This window comes from Otolemur garnettii, unplaced genomic scaffold, assembly GCF_000181295.1.
Source record: "Otolemur garnettii isolate 467f Iridium unplaced genomic scaffold, OtoGar3 scaffold00014, whole genome shotgun sequence".
Taxonomy (NCBI): Eukaryota; Metazoa; Chordata; class Mammalia; order Primates; family Galagidae; genus Otolemur; species Otolemur garnettii.
The window spans coordinates 16,022,062-16,037,603 of NW_003852409.1; the positions used below are offsets into that span (position 1 = coordinate 16,022,062).

Consider the following 15,542-nt stretch of genomic DNA (forward strand, 5'->3'; position numbering starts at 1 on the left):
TTTTTTTGAGATAGTCTCACTATGTCACCCTGAGTAGAGTGCTATGGCATCACAACTCACAGCAACCTCAAACTCTTGGGCTTAAGCAATTTTCTTGCCTCAGCCACCCAAGTGGCTGTGGACTATAGGCACCTGCCAAAACGCCCAGCTATTTTTTGGTTGCAGTTGTTATTGTTGTTTGGCAGGCCTGGGCTGGGTTTGAACCCGCCAGCTCCAATGTATGTGTCTGGCACCGTTGCCACTGAGCTACAGGCGTCGAGCTATCGTACAGCTTTTGAAAAGATTGAGGCAACTGTGTATGTAATGATAGGGAGCTATCTCCACTACATAGTTAATGATAAAAACTAAGGTATAGAACCGAGTGTATAGTATATTCCTACCTGCATTTTGGAAAAAAAAAATAAAACGAATAAGTTTGTGTCTGTAAAATATTTCCAAAATTACATCAAATCATTTGGTTGCCATGAAGAGGAAAACTTGGTGACAAAGTGATGAGATGAGCAAGTGACTTATTTTCATGCTATGCCCATTTGTAGCTTTTAGATGCTATACCATATATGCTGATATTGCCTGTTCAAATTTTATTAATTAATTAAAATCAAATGTGTCATGATCCAAACTAAAAAAAGTCAATCTTAATTTATATCTCAGAACATACAGGTGGATGTGCTAGAGGATGGCAGACCAAAATTTGAAAATCAATCCTTAGGTGGATTGCTGATTGAAATGTAAAACAGTAAAGCTTTTAGAAGAAATGGAAGATTGCTGGGCAATCATGCTTGTAATCCTAACACATGGGAGGCTGAGACGGGTGGATTGCCTGAGCTCACAGGTTCAAGGCCAGCCTAAGCCAGAGTGAGACCTCATTTCTAAAAATAGCTGGGCGTTGTGGTGCCCAAGAGTTTGAGGTTGCTTTGAGCTAGGATGCCACAGCACTCTACCAAGGGCTACAAAGTGAGACTTTGTCTCAAAAAAAAAGTCAGAAGAAGAAGAAATGGAAGATCTTCCATGACCTTGGAAATTGCAGGAGTTTTTCTTAACAGGACACAAAGAGCATGAACCATACAGGAAAAAAATTGGATATATTGGACTATATTAAGCTTAGGAACTCTTGTTTATTAAAAGACACCATTAAGGAAGTGAAAAGACAAGCCACAGACTGGGATAAGATACTTGCAATACATTTATTTGACAAAGACTCATATCCAGAATATGTTAAAACCTCTGACACAAAGCAGCTCCTGTGGCTCAGTGAGTAGGATGCTGGCCCTATAAACCTAGGGTGGTGGGTTCAAACCTGGCCCTGGCCAAACTGCAACAAAAAATAGCTGGGCATTGTGGCAGGTGCCTGTGATCCCAGCTACTAAGGAGGCTGAGGCAAGAGAATTGCCTAAGCCCAAGAGCTGGAGGTTGCTTTGAGCTGTGACGCCACCACACTCTTCCAAGGGTGACAAAGTGAGACTCTGTCTCTGAGGGGAAAGAAAAACCTCTGACACAAACAGTAAGGAAAGAGCAGACAGTTCAGTGGAAAAATGGGCAAAACATTTGAACAGATATCTCACAAAAGAGGATATCCAAATGGCCAGTAAACATGAAGAGGTGTTCAGCAGCATTAGTCATCAGGGAAATGAAAACAAAAACCACACTGCAGTATCACTACATGCCCGGCAGAGTGGTTAAAATAAGAAGGATTAACAGTGCGTAATGGTGCTGAAGATACGGAGCACCTTTTCCTATGGTGGGAAAAGAAAATTGGTACAACCACTTTGGAAAATGATTGTCAGTATGATTTCCTCTGACCTGGCAAGTCCAGTCTTAAGTATACATCCAACAGAAATGCATGCACATGGTCACCAAAAGATACCTACTAGACCGTGCATAGTAGTTTTATTGAAAATAGCCAAAAACTGAAGATAAATAGAATGCAATGTCCAAAAAAAGTGGAGAAAGAAATTACGATGTATTTGGAAAATGGAATGGTACATAGCAATGAGGATAAACTATCTACAAATATACAATAATATGGATGAAACTCATAAACATGATGTTGAGTCAAAATAGCCAGACCCATAAGAGTTTCCCTTCTAAAAGTCCGTTTGTATGTGTTACAATAACAAGCCAAACAGACCTATGATGTTTCAAGTCAGGGTAGCAGTTTTTCTTGTTGAGAGGGAATAACTAGAAGAAGGGACACAAGGAAGGCTCCTGGGATGCTGGTAGCCAGCTGTCTTTTTCATTGTATGTTACAGCTAATAAAAGTTTAAAAGGACTGGAACAAAATTTTCTAAAACTAGGGATAAAGCAAGATAATTATAATAGCTCTGTGTTTTATTGTTCAACTTTTCTGGTTTTGTTTGATTTTGTTATTAGCTGAAGAAAGTCTTTCCCTCAAAAATGAATCAGGGTGTCTTTACCCTTCCAGCCTCCTCTTGTTGCACATTCCAGGGTATTAGGAAAGGCTACGGCAGGGTGATGTTTTTCTTCAGTTGTATTTCCCTGCACATGCAATGGCTGACTCTTAACTCAGTTGAGGCCCAGTGGAAAGGAGGAAAAGGCTTGAAAACAAGGCTGGGCCGAGGGTGAGTTGAAAAGATGTGAATGGGTCAGTCAACTTCAAATGTTTCAGCACGGTACTAAAAATGTGGAGGAGGCGGGGTACCATGGCTCATGCCTGTAATCGTAGCGCTCTGGGAGGCCAAGGTGGGTGGCTTGCTTAAGCTCAGGAGTTCAAGACCAGCCCAGCCAGAGTGAGACCTCATCTGTAAAAATAGCCAGGCTTTGTGACAGGCACTTGTAGTCCTAGCTACTTGCTGAGGCAAGAGGATTGCTCAAGACCAAGAGTTTGAGGTTGCTATGAGCTGTGACGCCACAGCTTTCTACTCAGAGTGACAAAGTGAGACACCGTCTCAAAAAAATACAAAACAAAATAAAATGAGTAGGAGGTTTAGAAGTAGGGGAGCTTGCCGCCTCCCCCAGGGAACTGTCACAGTGGTGACACCCAGCCAGCACTCAGATCCTCCTTACTCATCTTCACCAGTCCCACTGACTGCAGACTCACTGATGCTGCTTAATTTAGCCTAACATACTTAAACTTTTTGGATCACGTATCTCTTAAAAGAACTCCAGAAAAACTGTGTCACTCATTTACTTTTAAATTGATACCCAAAGGTTTTCTACGTATGTTTCAATCAGTTTAGTTTTCTAAAAAGGAGGTATAATAGAAAGTAATGAATATCTTAGAACACGAAGATAAGGGTCGACTGCTAGAATCGGTAATTTCATGATACTATTTGATAGTTATTAAATACCTTGTGAATGAAAAGCACACTGAATCGTCTGAAAGAAATGAATACGATTTTAAGCTGCTTCTTTATCCTGAACTTCTTGATAGTCCTGCAGAATATGTCAGTCTGGTTTAAAAGAATCAACCTCACTAACCTATAACTCCTTCATATTCTGAATTCAGAATACCCCAGTTCAGGCCTTCACTGATAACTTTAGTGGGAAAATTTCCAGCTTCTGAAGTCTCACATGGGATCTTTCCCAATACTGACTTGTCTGAGCTGACATATATTGGATTTCTAATGGAAGATTTAGCCTCTATCAGAACATGCCCAACAGAGAGCGATAGGAAATGCTGTGGGTTTATTCACTGATTAATAAATTTTGTTTGGCTCAAAATCTTTTTCATCCCGGAACGTGACCCGTAGTAATGTGGGATGGCAAAGTATGTTCAGTCTTCATCTCAGACAAGTAAGTATTGGTAAAATCCCACGTGAGAGTTCAGAAGCTAGAAAATTTCCACTAAAGTTGTCTGTGAATGTTTATTTCTTAGAAAGTCTTGTTTGAAGTTCGGAGACTGCTATGACAGGTGTTTGAACAAGTAGCTAAAATAAACAGATGTGTTGTCTCCTTTGTCTCAAGGAATCCAGTATGATAAAAGGTTACATTCAACCTGTGGCTTTTGTGTTTTTAATGGGAAGATAGCTTTTTATTGTTGATACATAAATAATTTCTACTGGGAGAAAATTACATAACTGAAAGTTAAGTCTATTGAAGCCTAAAATATGCTTTTGTATATTTGGATTTTGGATACACAATTTCTTGAAAATGGGCCAATAAAAATACCTAACTAATTTAGTGAATTTCATTTGATAAAGTTACCTGGATTTTGGCAATCACATCTTACAATTTTACAATAATATATTTATTTATAAATATGTATAATAATATACAAAGTAGTGTGTGGTTTTTGTTTTTGTTTTTTTTTTTTTTTGAGACAGAGTCTTGCTGTGTTGCCCCGAGTAGAATGCAGTGGCATCATCATAGCTCACTGCAACCTCAAACTCCTGGGCTCAAGCAGTCTTCCTACCTCACCCTCCCAAATAGGTAGGACTATAAGTCCTACCTTATAGTGCACCACAACCCCCCTGCTCATTTTTTTCTGTTTTTAGTGGAGAAGGGGGCTTGCTTTTGCTCAGGATAGTCTTGAACTCCTGTGCTCAAGTGATCATCCCCTGTCAGCCTCCCACAGTGTTAGGATTACAGGCATGAGCCACTGCATCCTGCCATAAAGTAGTGTGCTTTTAAATAAAATTTAGGGTATAGAAATTTTATTTAATTATAATTGCTGGATGGGGTAATTACAAAGACTTCCCCTGAGCAAACTTACATATTATTACAGTTTTCCTACATAGGATAATGATAATTGGGATAAATAAAATGCCTTTTATTTTGTACTTTAGAATCATAAATTACATTTTTTATTTTGTTTTATATTAACCCCAGACATCGGGCGGCACCTGTGGCTCGGTGAGTGGGGCACAGGCCCCACATACCAAGGGTGGTGGGTTCGAACCCGGCCCTGGCCAAACTGCAACAAAGAAAAGCCAGGCGTTGTGACCAGCGCCTGTAGTCCCAGCTACTTGGGAGGCAGAGGTGAGAGAATCATCTAAGCCCAAGAGCTGGAAGTTGCTATGAGCCATGATGTCACAGCACTCTACTGAGGGTGACAAAGTGAGACTCTGTCTCTAAAAAAAGCAATAAAAAAAAAAAAAAAAAACTAACCCCAGATATCAGTAGGATAACCTAGGGCTTTTTATTGCACAATTTCATCTCTAGGGTTTGTCTTTTAAATTTCACCCAGATTATCTCTGACATAGTAGTAGTGATTTTTGCCAAGATGTTTTTATTGTTAATGCTACGAGCTTAAATTTAAATCATTTTTATTGAAATGGAACCATTAAACTTAACCATTATAAACAATTGGTCAAAATAGAGTAGGATGTCCTACCTAGGACATAGGCACTAGAACTTTGCCTCTCAAAATGTACTCTTTCAGACTTTATCATGAGCACCAGAGGTACTGGTTAAAATGCATATTCCTAGACCTGCCACCTAGTAATCTGCATTTTGCTTGAGCATCCTGAGCAAATCTGAAGCACAGTAAAATGCGAGGACTGCTACTCTAAAATATTGGTACTTAATCATGGATGATCCATACCAGAAAAAGGCCTCTTAACTCCTCAGTAGAATATAAATAATAAATTAATAAAATAAAATTATGTATCCAGGAAACATATCCCCTTTCTTACATCTTGACTATAATTGCCTAATTCATATTTAATTCTCCAATCTTTTTTTTTTTTTTTTTTTTTTGAGACAGAGCCTCAAGCCATCCCCCTAGGTAGAGTGCCATGGCTTCGCAGCTCACAGCAACCTCCAACTCCTGGGCTAAAGTGAGTCTCCTGCCTTAGCCTCCCAAGTAGCTGGGACCACAGGCACCCGCTACAACGCCCAGCTATTTTTTGGTTGCAGCTGTCATTGTTGTTTGGCGGGCCCGGGCTGGATTCAAACCCGCCACCTTAGGTGTATGTGGCTGGCGCCTTAGCCACTTGAGCCAAAGACGCTGAGCCTAATTCTCCAATCTTTATAGCTATGATGTTTTATCCTAACCCCCCAATATACCAAATACTTTTATCACTTATTGCAGACTGCCCTGCAGTTATATATATAGCATACTTACAAGCTGTGTTTTCCTGAATTGTTATAGAATAAGAAGTATCTAATTAACTACTGTAAAAGGCCTGTGTAGTCATTGTTTAATATAGATTTTTAATGATGTGTTAAAATAACAAACATATTTTTAGTTAAACTCAACAAAATGGAACCAGTACAACCTCTGGTTTCACAAATGAAGTTATTCAAAATGAGTCTGTGAGCGCTAAGGGGCCCTTGTACACAGCAGTAGGATAAATAATACATTTTAGTCCCACATTTCTCCTAAAATGCAGGCTTTCTCTCATCTCTGTCTTTCCATAAACCTTCACACACTAAACTATGTGCCAGTGACACGAGCAGCTCATTTTGCTTGTAATGGGCTGTCCGCTTGTCTAGTGCATCATTTGTGAAACGAGTTGGCTTAGACAGGTATGTAAATAACATTTATCAGTGATTTCTGTAAAACTGATTCCTTCTTTCCCTTGTCATTATAAAAGGAAACTTTATTTCAGAGTAGAAAGTGCATTGTCTGAACTCATCAACACCCTCTCTATTCCTCCCCCCCAATTTGTTGCAGACCAGGATGAAAGAGCAGCTGAGCTCAGCAGGGAGCAGAACGAGAAAACCATCCGGAGCACGCAGACCGCGCTCCGCAATTTCCGTGAGTTCCTCATCTCCAAGTATCCTTCTGAGACAAGAGAGATCTATGTCATCCCTTGCAAGGAGTTGGATGCCTACCTTGCGTCTTTCTTTGTTGATGCCAGGCAGAAGGATGGGTCTGAATACGAACCCAACAGCTTGGCCAATTACCAGTGTGGGCTTGAACGGTACCTGAAAGAACACAGGTATGGCTACAGTATCACCAGGGATAAGGAATTCAAGCGTTCCCAAGAGGCCCTGAAACAGAAGCAAATAGAACTCCGCTGCAAAGGAAAAGGAAATAAGCCACACAAGTCTATGAAGCTCACCTTTGCTGATGAGCTCATCCTGCGTAAGCGGGGGCTGCTAAGCCGATATAATCCTGAGGGTTTGCTCAACCTAGTCTGGCTCAACAACACAAAGGCTTTTGGGCACTGCACAGGATTCCACGGATCTACCTTGAAATGGGGTGACATCCGGCTCCGGGTGACAGAAACAGGCCTGGAGTACTTGGAGTGGATGGGTCAGGATGCTGGGGACCTGAATGCCAAAACCAAGAGGGGGGGAACAGACTCGCGTGTGTATGCCACCCAGCACGCCCCACAAACCTGCCCGGTGCAGGACTATAAGGAGTATGCTCAGCGGCGGCCTCCTGCCATGCGCTATGAGGATGCCCCCTTCTACTTATCCATCAAGCCAGTCGTGAACTTGGCAGCTCTGCATTGGTACAATTGCCAGGCTCTTGGTAAGAACAAGCTGGCCAAGATGGTGAAGACCATGTGTGAAAAGGGCAACATCCCGGGCAGGAAAACTAACTTCAGTGTCTATCAAAGCTGCAGCACTTTGTCGGAGGCCCAGAGCAACCAGTTGGTGCTTATCTGTAACAATCTGAGCCAGCAGGCTGCCCAGTCAGTGGCTGGACACTCCAACAGTGGCAATTTCATCGTCTCTGCCTCCTATGACTCTTCCTCAGACACTGCTTGACCAGGTGGCTTGAGCAAGACCCAATTTTGTTACTGTGTCCAGAGAAATTGGGATGGATTATACACCACTTCTCACTCCCTTTCCTCTGCCCTCAGTGTTAATTAACTTTATAAAAATATAAATATATATTTTTCTTTTTACAAATAAGCCAATGGAGATAATTTAGTATGACAGTATTTATAGGTTTCAGGCAAATGTACTTGTGGGTGATTAAATGTAATTACTGTTACAGACTTTACAAAACCATAGTGGTTCTCAGGCAATGCAAAGTAGAGAAAGAATTATGTTTGTTTGTTTTTTAAACTGTCAAAAAGGAAACAGAGTCATCCTTGACGCTTGTGTCCTCAACTCCTGCTTTTCTGTCCCACTCCACCTCTCATTTTTAGTGTCCTTAATAAGTGGCTTTATTTTTTTAATTTAAAATTTTTTATGCGACTCTAGAGGAGTCAGCAGTAACTTTACTGCTTACATAAAACTGTATTTAGCCAGGTCCAGAGTGTGGAAGTGTTTTATAAGCTCGGCATCAATGTATTTAATATTCTTTTTTTAACTTATTAGAACTTAAGCTAATGTTGTGTTCATGTTTAGCTAATGTTGTGCCTCATTTTTTGCAGTATATGAAAATCTAGGTATTTACTATCTTTGGGGAGGAAGAAGGGTAGAAGGAGGAAATAAAGGTGCCATTCTTTTTGGTAGATAACATAATTTTAAAATAATATGCAAAGTCTAATATCGTGGCAAAAAAGACTGTTACATAGTTCATTTTTACTGTTGTTCTTGAGCCTGGATGGAATGTTTTTTTGTCCCTAAGAAATCAGTATAAATGAAATTTGATTATTGGATAACAAGAAATTTAAAACTAGTAAAGCTTTAAAAGTATTGCTAAGCATTCGTTATGTCGTATATCAAGCATAAAGAAAAGGTAGAGAATGGAAAATTCTTAACTAAAAATCTAGAAGCTGCAGTCAAGACAAGAAAAAAATTCATCCTTTTCAAAGTTCAGATCTCTGAATTATTTATTTATATGCATTAAACTTCAGCCTCTTTTCCCCAGGGGGTTGCTTGACTCTGTAGTTGAGAGCAAAGGAATATTGACACTCATTTTAAGTAACAATATTCCGCTGCCAGGTTTTGCTGAATTCTAAACATTCTTGAAAACGTGTGAGTTTCTTCTACAGTAAATATAAATTCATTTATCTGCGATATCCTGCAGTAATAATAGTAATAATTTTGGTTAAACATTTGTGGTGGTTTTTCCAAGGTCTTTGTTTTCACGTTTTTGAAGCCTGTGGTAAATTATTAGTTAAGATACTTCAAAAATAGCATAAATTTAGACATTAAACCTGTTCACCTTATTCTATAGCTGATCTTTTTTAAAACCAGATTCCTATCCTTTATAATCATTAACACACATAAACTCCAAACCTTAATTGGTTTGTTGGACGTAGGATTATTGGGAGATAGTTTGTTCTTCAAGGACCTCCTAATTGACATTAGCTAGGAAGATAGGTGGTATTTTATGTATTAATTTATTGTATGAGCAGGGCAAATATTCTGATTTGTCTGCTAAATCATCACGGAGCTGAGCTTTCCCTCGGCTAGGCAGCTCTTTGCAAGTTGTAAGCGTGTGACAACCCATTCCTCAAAGCTGTGACTTCTCTTTTGGCTCAGGAGTGGGAAGTCGGCTGGAGACTTTGTGTGGTGGAATTAGCTTCATTTTCATCACTTTTCCTCCATAGAGAAGAAACATTTACACATGCAGAAATAGGAAAGAAGAGCAAAGGATGTCTTGCTTTATTTTTTTGTATTAATAATGATGATAGCTGCCATTTTTGAGCCAGTTAGTGTGTCGGCACTATACTGAGTGGATTAGATGCATCACATACATAAGGAATAGTTACTGATTATTAAAAAATTAGGAAATACAGATAAGGAACGTAAAATAAATACTCATAATTTGCTAGCCAAAGATGAATACTGTTAACATTTTGGCACATATTTCTTCAGATACATTTCAGTATATACATATTTAATTCTCTATACATTATCCTAGTGCTTTTGGCAACTTTGAAAAGAAGGCGAGTTATCCCCATCTTATGTGAGATCAAGGTGGGTCGGTTAAATTACAGCTACGGAAATGGCAGTCTGTCCTCTCAGTCCAGAGTTTTTCTTTCTCAGTACTAGCTTATCATTAGTTCCCAGTGATTTGAGCCAGGGATGGGGACTCAGTGTCTTACCATCTTGAATGCTGCCTGATTAGAGGAACTGCTGAGTGATCTTTGCTGTGGCACTGTGTCTTCTAGTCCCCCCCCCCCCAGACATTCTGAATCACAATGCCTCTTTCAGTTCTCTTAACAAAACCTTCCTTTTCTCCTTATTCTATAGCTGGGCCATAAGTGTGTACAAGACAGCCTACTTCAAGGGAACTCTTGTTAAAAAATATTTTTATGTGCATTAACCTCATTTTTTAAAAAAGGTCTCTGTAAAAAAGCTAAAAATGTGCTTGTGCATTATATTTTTTAATTGACATGGTTTCTAAATTCTGGATATGTTTTTGACAGCAAAGTAAGTTTGTCTTAGGGAGAAAGGGCAGTTAGTATGCCCCGAGAAAGAACTAAAAAATTTCGAATCCCTCTTTATGTTTATTGAGGTACTGAAATGAAAATCTGTCTCTTGCTTCATCATCCTGCATTTTCATTTAGAAGAACATGATTAAGTTGAGAATATGAATTATTTTTTATTTATGTGTATTTTGCTCTGATAAACCAAACAGAAACACTGTGACATAGATTCAGAAAACTATTTTTTCTGAAGAATGGCTTGGTAGAACCATAGCCACATGATAGTATTTTTTTGAGTTGATTTAAATATGAAAAATCTGCAACTACCTCTAAATTTTGTGTTTGTATCTAAACAATACTGAGGACATACCACTGCCAGATACGTTTTTTATTATTTGGTATTTTAAATTTAAAAAAAAAAAACAGACATGTTCACACTGTGGCGGAGGTAGATGTCAAAATTGTATTTGAGCAAAAACCGAACATTTAATGTGTTCATCACAACCGAATGTGCTACCTTTTCAGGCAATCCCATGGTTCAAATAAAACCATATTTGCAAAGTTTACACTTTACAATCTTAACGGCATCTAAGAAATTCTCCAGCGTCCCCTCACATAATGCTGGAAGTTTTGCACTATTTGTAACAAAAACACTGAACCGATCTGTCCGCATTTGGATGACGTAACTAGATAATTTGATCTTTCTTCCATGTTTATGTAAGCAACTATTAAAAACCATACATGTTAGCAATTATGTTTAAAAACCATAATTTTGAAAAAGATATTTAGGATGTTTATCCAAGACAGCTTATTCTAAGATTATATTTGTTGTCATGGTTATTAGAGCTAGTCGGAATATGGTTCATAAATATATATCAACTATTTATTTTACAATTATGTTTCCCTATGTTAAATCACTGCCTGGTCTATAAAAGAATAGTCTGAAAATTTTGTAGCATAGATCAGGCCTGTTTGGTTTTTCAATTAGATTATTGTTAGCTGAAACTTCCATAGCATTTACTAGTGTGAGCCATATGGCTTAGCTCCCAGATGCCGTGAAATCAATGACTTTATTGAGATGAAAATTTATAGTCACATCAACAAATATTTATTGAGCAGCTAGGGTCTAGACACTGGGAGAGGCACAAAGATGAATGAAACAGTCCCTCTTCTCAAAGACTTTATTAAAGACACTGTAATAGAAGTTTTATTTCATTTTTGAGAGCCCACAAAAAACTCTATGCCAGTAGTATTTGGCAGTTTCCCAAACATTGTACTCATGCAGTTTGTCCATTATTTATTTATTAAATATGTTGGTTTGCTGCAGAATGCATAATACTGCTTGAGCATTTTGTGGAGCATCTTCTTTTAGAGCCTATTTTAAAGTCAGTAATGAGGTGAAGCCACTTCTGTGCCATCTGTGGTGTTTACCCAGGTACACACATGCAATAAGATTCATCATCAACCACTGGCATTGATTGAGCCTTTACTGTGTCCCATTGTACTAAGTGCTTCTATAAGTTGTTTCACTAAATTTTCACAATAGTTCTATTATGTATCATTATTTCTCTTTTATACATGAGGAAGTCCAGAGAAGTCAGGTGGGTTGCTCCTGTCACAGTTAACACAAAAGAGCAATAGTATCTGAAACTGGATCCAGATCCAGATTAAGCCCTGTCCTTTTCTGCTGCAGCAGCTTGCTCAAGAAGTGATTTGCTGTGCTTCTGTAGACCCTCTGAAGTGACAAATTATAAATTAAATCTCTAGTGTAATAGCATCATCAGTACTCATTGCACTCTGAATTGATTGAGGTTGGTGCCGTCACCTGGCATGTTTGTTAGCAAATTACTCAGGCCTCATTACTGTAGTTATTTTAAGATGGGACAGTCAGCAAAGTTTGTTCTCCCAGGTCACCAGTAGAGAGCAGAAGTTCTTATCACTCTTTATAGAGAACACTTAAATTTGTCATGGAGGTGAGTGTGTATGTACCCAAGAAATTATGTATTTAAGTGATTTTCATTTATTTTTACCCCAAATAAAACCAGAAACCAAATTACAGGAGAGTTTGTTAAAATGCAGACAGGGAAAGGGAAGTTCTGGCCAGAGAGAATGCCTTTCTCATGCCTGTAAGCCAATACTGCGATCAACCAGTAGCCAACTAAATACGGGTTGCTGGTCTACCAGGGACAGTAGAGTTTGATCTTGCCTGCAGATTTGGTGCCAAGAAATGAACAGTATTGTTGCTGCTGCTGTTTTGGGGTTTTTAAAGTGAGTTTAGGATTACTATAGCAGCTTTTAGAGGAAAAATACAATACATACGTATGATTCCCAGAATTACAGATAGATATGAAGCTGTTCAGATTTTTTATAGTTTGTTGATTATCGCCACAGTTTAATAGGAGACAAACACTTTAGATTTTAATCCAGCCCTCTTCTTTCTGGTTTTATCTATAGGAAAGCTATATTTTGATCTTTATTTCTCTAGCCAAAACAATCTATAAATAAAACTCTCTATCATATGATAGAAGAAGTAAATTTCCAAGCCTCTGGGAGAAAGGTCAAAAGGAATATATGATAATTTATTGCAGAAAGATATTTTTTAAAAGGTTCATTCATTAAAAAAATAGTTACAGATACTAAAGAATTGACAAGTTCTATATCAGTTTAGGAAATATTTCCCAAATAGAATTCCTTTATGCAAAATATATCTCTGCATATCTACCATGTGATGTGGTGCAGATAAACAATTACTTATTAAATTTCAGCACCTGTAGCACAGTGGTTATGGCACCAGTCACATACACCAAAGGTGGCGGGTTCAAACCCAACCCTGGCCAGCTAAACAACGGCAACAAAAAATAGCTGGGCATTGTGGCAGGCGAGGCTGAGGCAAGAGAATTGCTTAAGCCGGGGAGTTTGAGGTTGGGTTGCTGTGAGCTGTGATGCCACAGCACTCTACTGAGGGCAACATAGTGAGACTGTCTCAACAAACAATCAATTACTTATTAAGAAATGCACATTGGCAAGGGTATCCTCAGTTGTGTGTTTTGTTTTTTATTTAATGCTTTTCCTTCCCTCTTGGATCTGGCAGAGATGATACGAGTGCATACCTTTTCATAAAGGAAGGTGATAAGCTGGAATCACTTTAGAGGTCCTTGCTATCAAACAGAATAGGGGTGAAGTTATACATTGCAGGTATCATCCTGTTGGGGGTTGTGTAGTTCTAGTGATGTAACAGAAAAGAGGGGATGATATAAACTACCTACAACTCTGATTTCACTTTTCTAAACAGAAGAAAAGGAAGGTATCAAAAGTTTCTCGTTTAAATGGACCAGTTGGGACTGCCAATCCTGGTTTGGTGTTGAAGATTACGTCTTTTTTTGTTGTTGTTTCAGACAGGGCCTCTGGTGCTTGAGCTAGAATGCAGTGGTATTGTCATAGTCGATGCAACCTAGTGTGCGCCACCAAGCCCAGCTAATATTTTAATTTTTTGTAGCAAGGGGTTTCCATATGCTGTTCAGGCTGGTCTTGAACTCCCAGCCTCACACAGGCCTACCCCCCCTTGGCCTCCCAAAATACTAGGATTACAGGCATAAATCACCATGCCCTGCCAAAGACTGCATTATTTTTCAAAAGATAGCATTTTAATACATTTAAATTGAGTTTTTATGTAAACTATGACTTTGTTGAATTAGAATCAGAGTATTAATTAGGTCAGAGTCCCAATTTGATCAGAGTATTAATTAGGTTAGAGAATTAATGTAAGTCATTGCCTTTGTTGAATTATAGTCACAGAGGCTAGACTTGGACCCACGAGAGCATCCTGCCTCTGAGTTTTTAGTACTATGAAGAGTAGTGGTCACTGTGGCCTCTGGAGGGAGAAAGTGGAGAGGGCAAGGAAGTTGTAAATAGCAAAGAGAAAACATCCTAAGCAAAGATTCCCCGGGAATGCTCGTGTCTCCTGTTCTCTTACCTTTCCTTGTTGAGACCAGACTGACAGAGCTGCTGTTACCTCTGTTCGCATCCTTCAGGTTGTGCTGGCTATAAAATAAGATGGGAAACATCTAATCTAATCACCTCTTTCACAGACAAGGAAACCTCTCCAGAGTGATGAGACGAATGCTTAGGTGCTCACACCTTTTTCGGTTGTGAGCCCCACCTTGTTAGGGTTAAAGCCAGGACTAGAACCCAGGCACCCTGACATCCTGTCTATGGGGTTTAGGGAGGAAAACAACCCTACATTTCCATTGAGTTAGAGTATATATTTTTTTTGTTTTCCGAATTGTGGTTGTTTTTTAAACCCACAAATTTCTATTAGAAGTTGATTCAAACTGCCAGTTTCCAATAGGCTGTTTTTGAAGTGAAGTTTTACTTTTCATCGTGTTGTCATATCCTGATTTTAGCAGCTTCTCCTTTTGAAATTTGTTAGGATAATCTCTAAATGTAGTTGTTCCTTTATTCTAAGGAACATCTCTTGGCCTACTCCATTTATATTTAGCTGGGGTTTTTTTTCCTTTCTCTCTCTCTCTCTCTTTCTCTCTGGTAGAGACAGGTCTCGCTATGTTGTTCAGGCTGGTCTTCAACTCCTACCCTCGAGTGATCCTCCCACATTGGCCTCCCAAAGTGCTGGGATTGCAGGTGTGAACCACTGTCCCCGGCCTTTATTTAGTTTTCAATTATGGGTGGAAAATAAACTATCCACAAATCTATAACTTGAATTTCAGTTATAGATTGTAGATAGTAAACTAGAAAGTAACTTTTTATTTAATTTGGTATTCACTTGGTATCAAGCTACACAGCATCTGTATTATTGGTTTTCACTGCAATCTGTTTTAATCCATGAAAAGTTTTAAAACTTATATTTAAAAGTTTGGGACACACCCTCAAGTCAAGGAGATCAAATTTCTGTCAACATAATTAGGATGTTTCTGAAATGAATTTATGTAGAAACAGTAAAGGAAAAAATAATGGGAACTAATGAAAGAGTCCTACAGCAGTAAGATGTAGATACAAATAATTTGTATTTCATTATATCTTGCTTATTCTTCTGAAAAGGAATTCAAGCATAAACACTAAAAGTTTTGCAAATTTTTATTTTACAAATTATATTTGCAAGATCATACTTGAAAGAAAGATCAAATTCCAGCCTGTTTAAAAAAGGTACAATGTAATTATTTGTCTTTTTATGGAATGTTGAATTTTGCTAGACTTCCAATGTTTGTCTTAGTATTACACTGGAATTAGAGAGCATTTTTACCATGGCACTCATTTCAATAAGAGCTTTGAAAATGTTTTGGCATAATTTATTTGTTTGTGGTAAATAGGATTAAGGAGATAGGAATCAGCAATATAGACTCC

At 38.5% G+C, this 15,542-nt stretch overlaps 1 protein-coding gene across 3 annotated transcripts in view; it reads left to right on the forward strand.

Moving 5' to 3' along the window:
* KIAA1958 (KIAA1958 ortholog) overlaps positions 1-15,542 on the forward strand; it is a 75,000-nt gene that overhangs the window by 33,475 nt on the left and 25,983 nt on the right. Inside the window, exon 2 of one of the 3 annotated variants that reach the window (XM_003785224.3) lies at positions 6,578-6,661. The exons of the other annotated variants lie outside the window; for them this stretch is intronic. Coding sequence (XP_003785272.1) covers positions 6,578-6,661 — 84 coding nt within the window. The remainder of the gene's footprint in view (positions 1-6,577; positions 6,662-15,542) is intronic. 3 annotated transcript variants of the gene reach the window in all.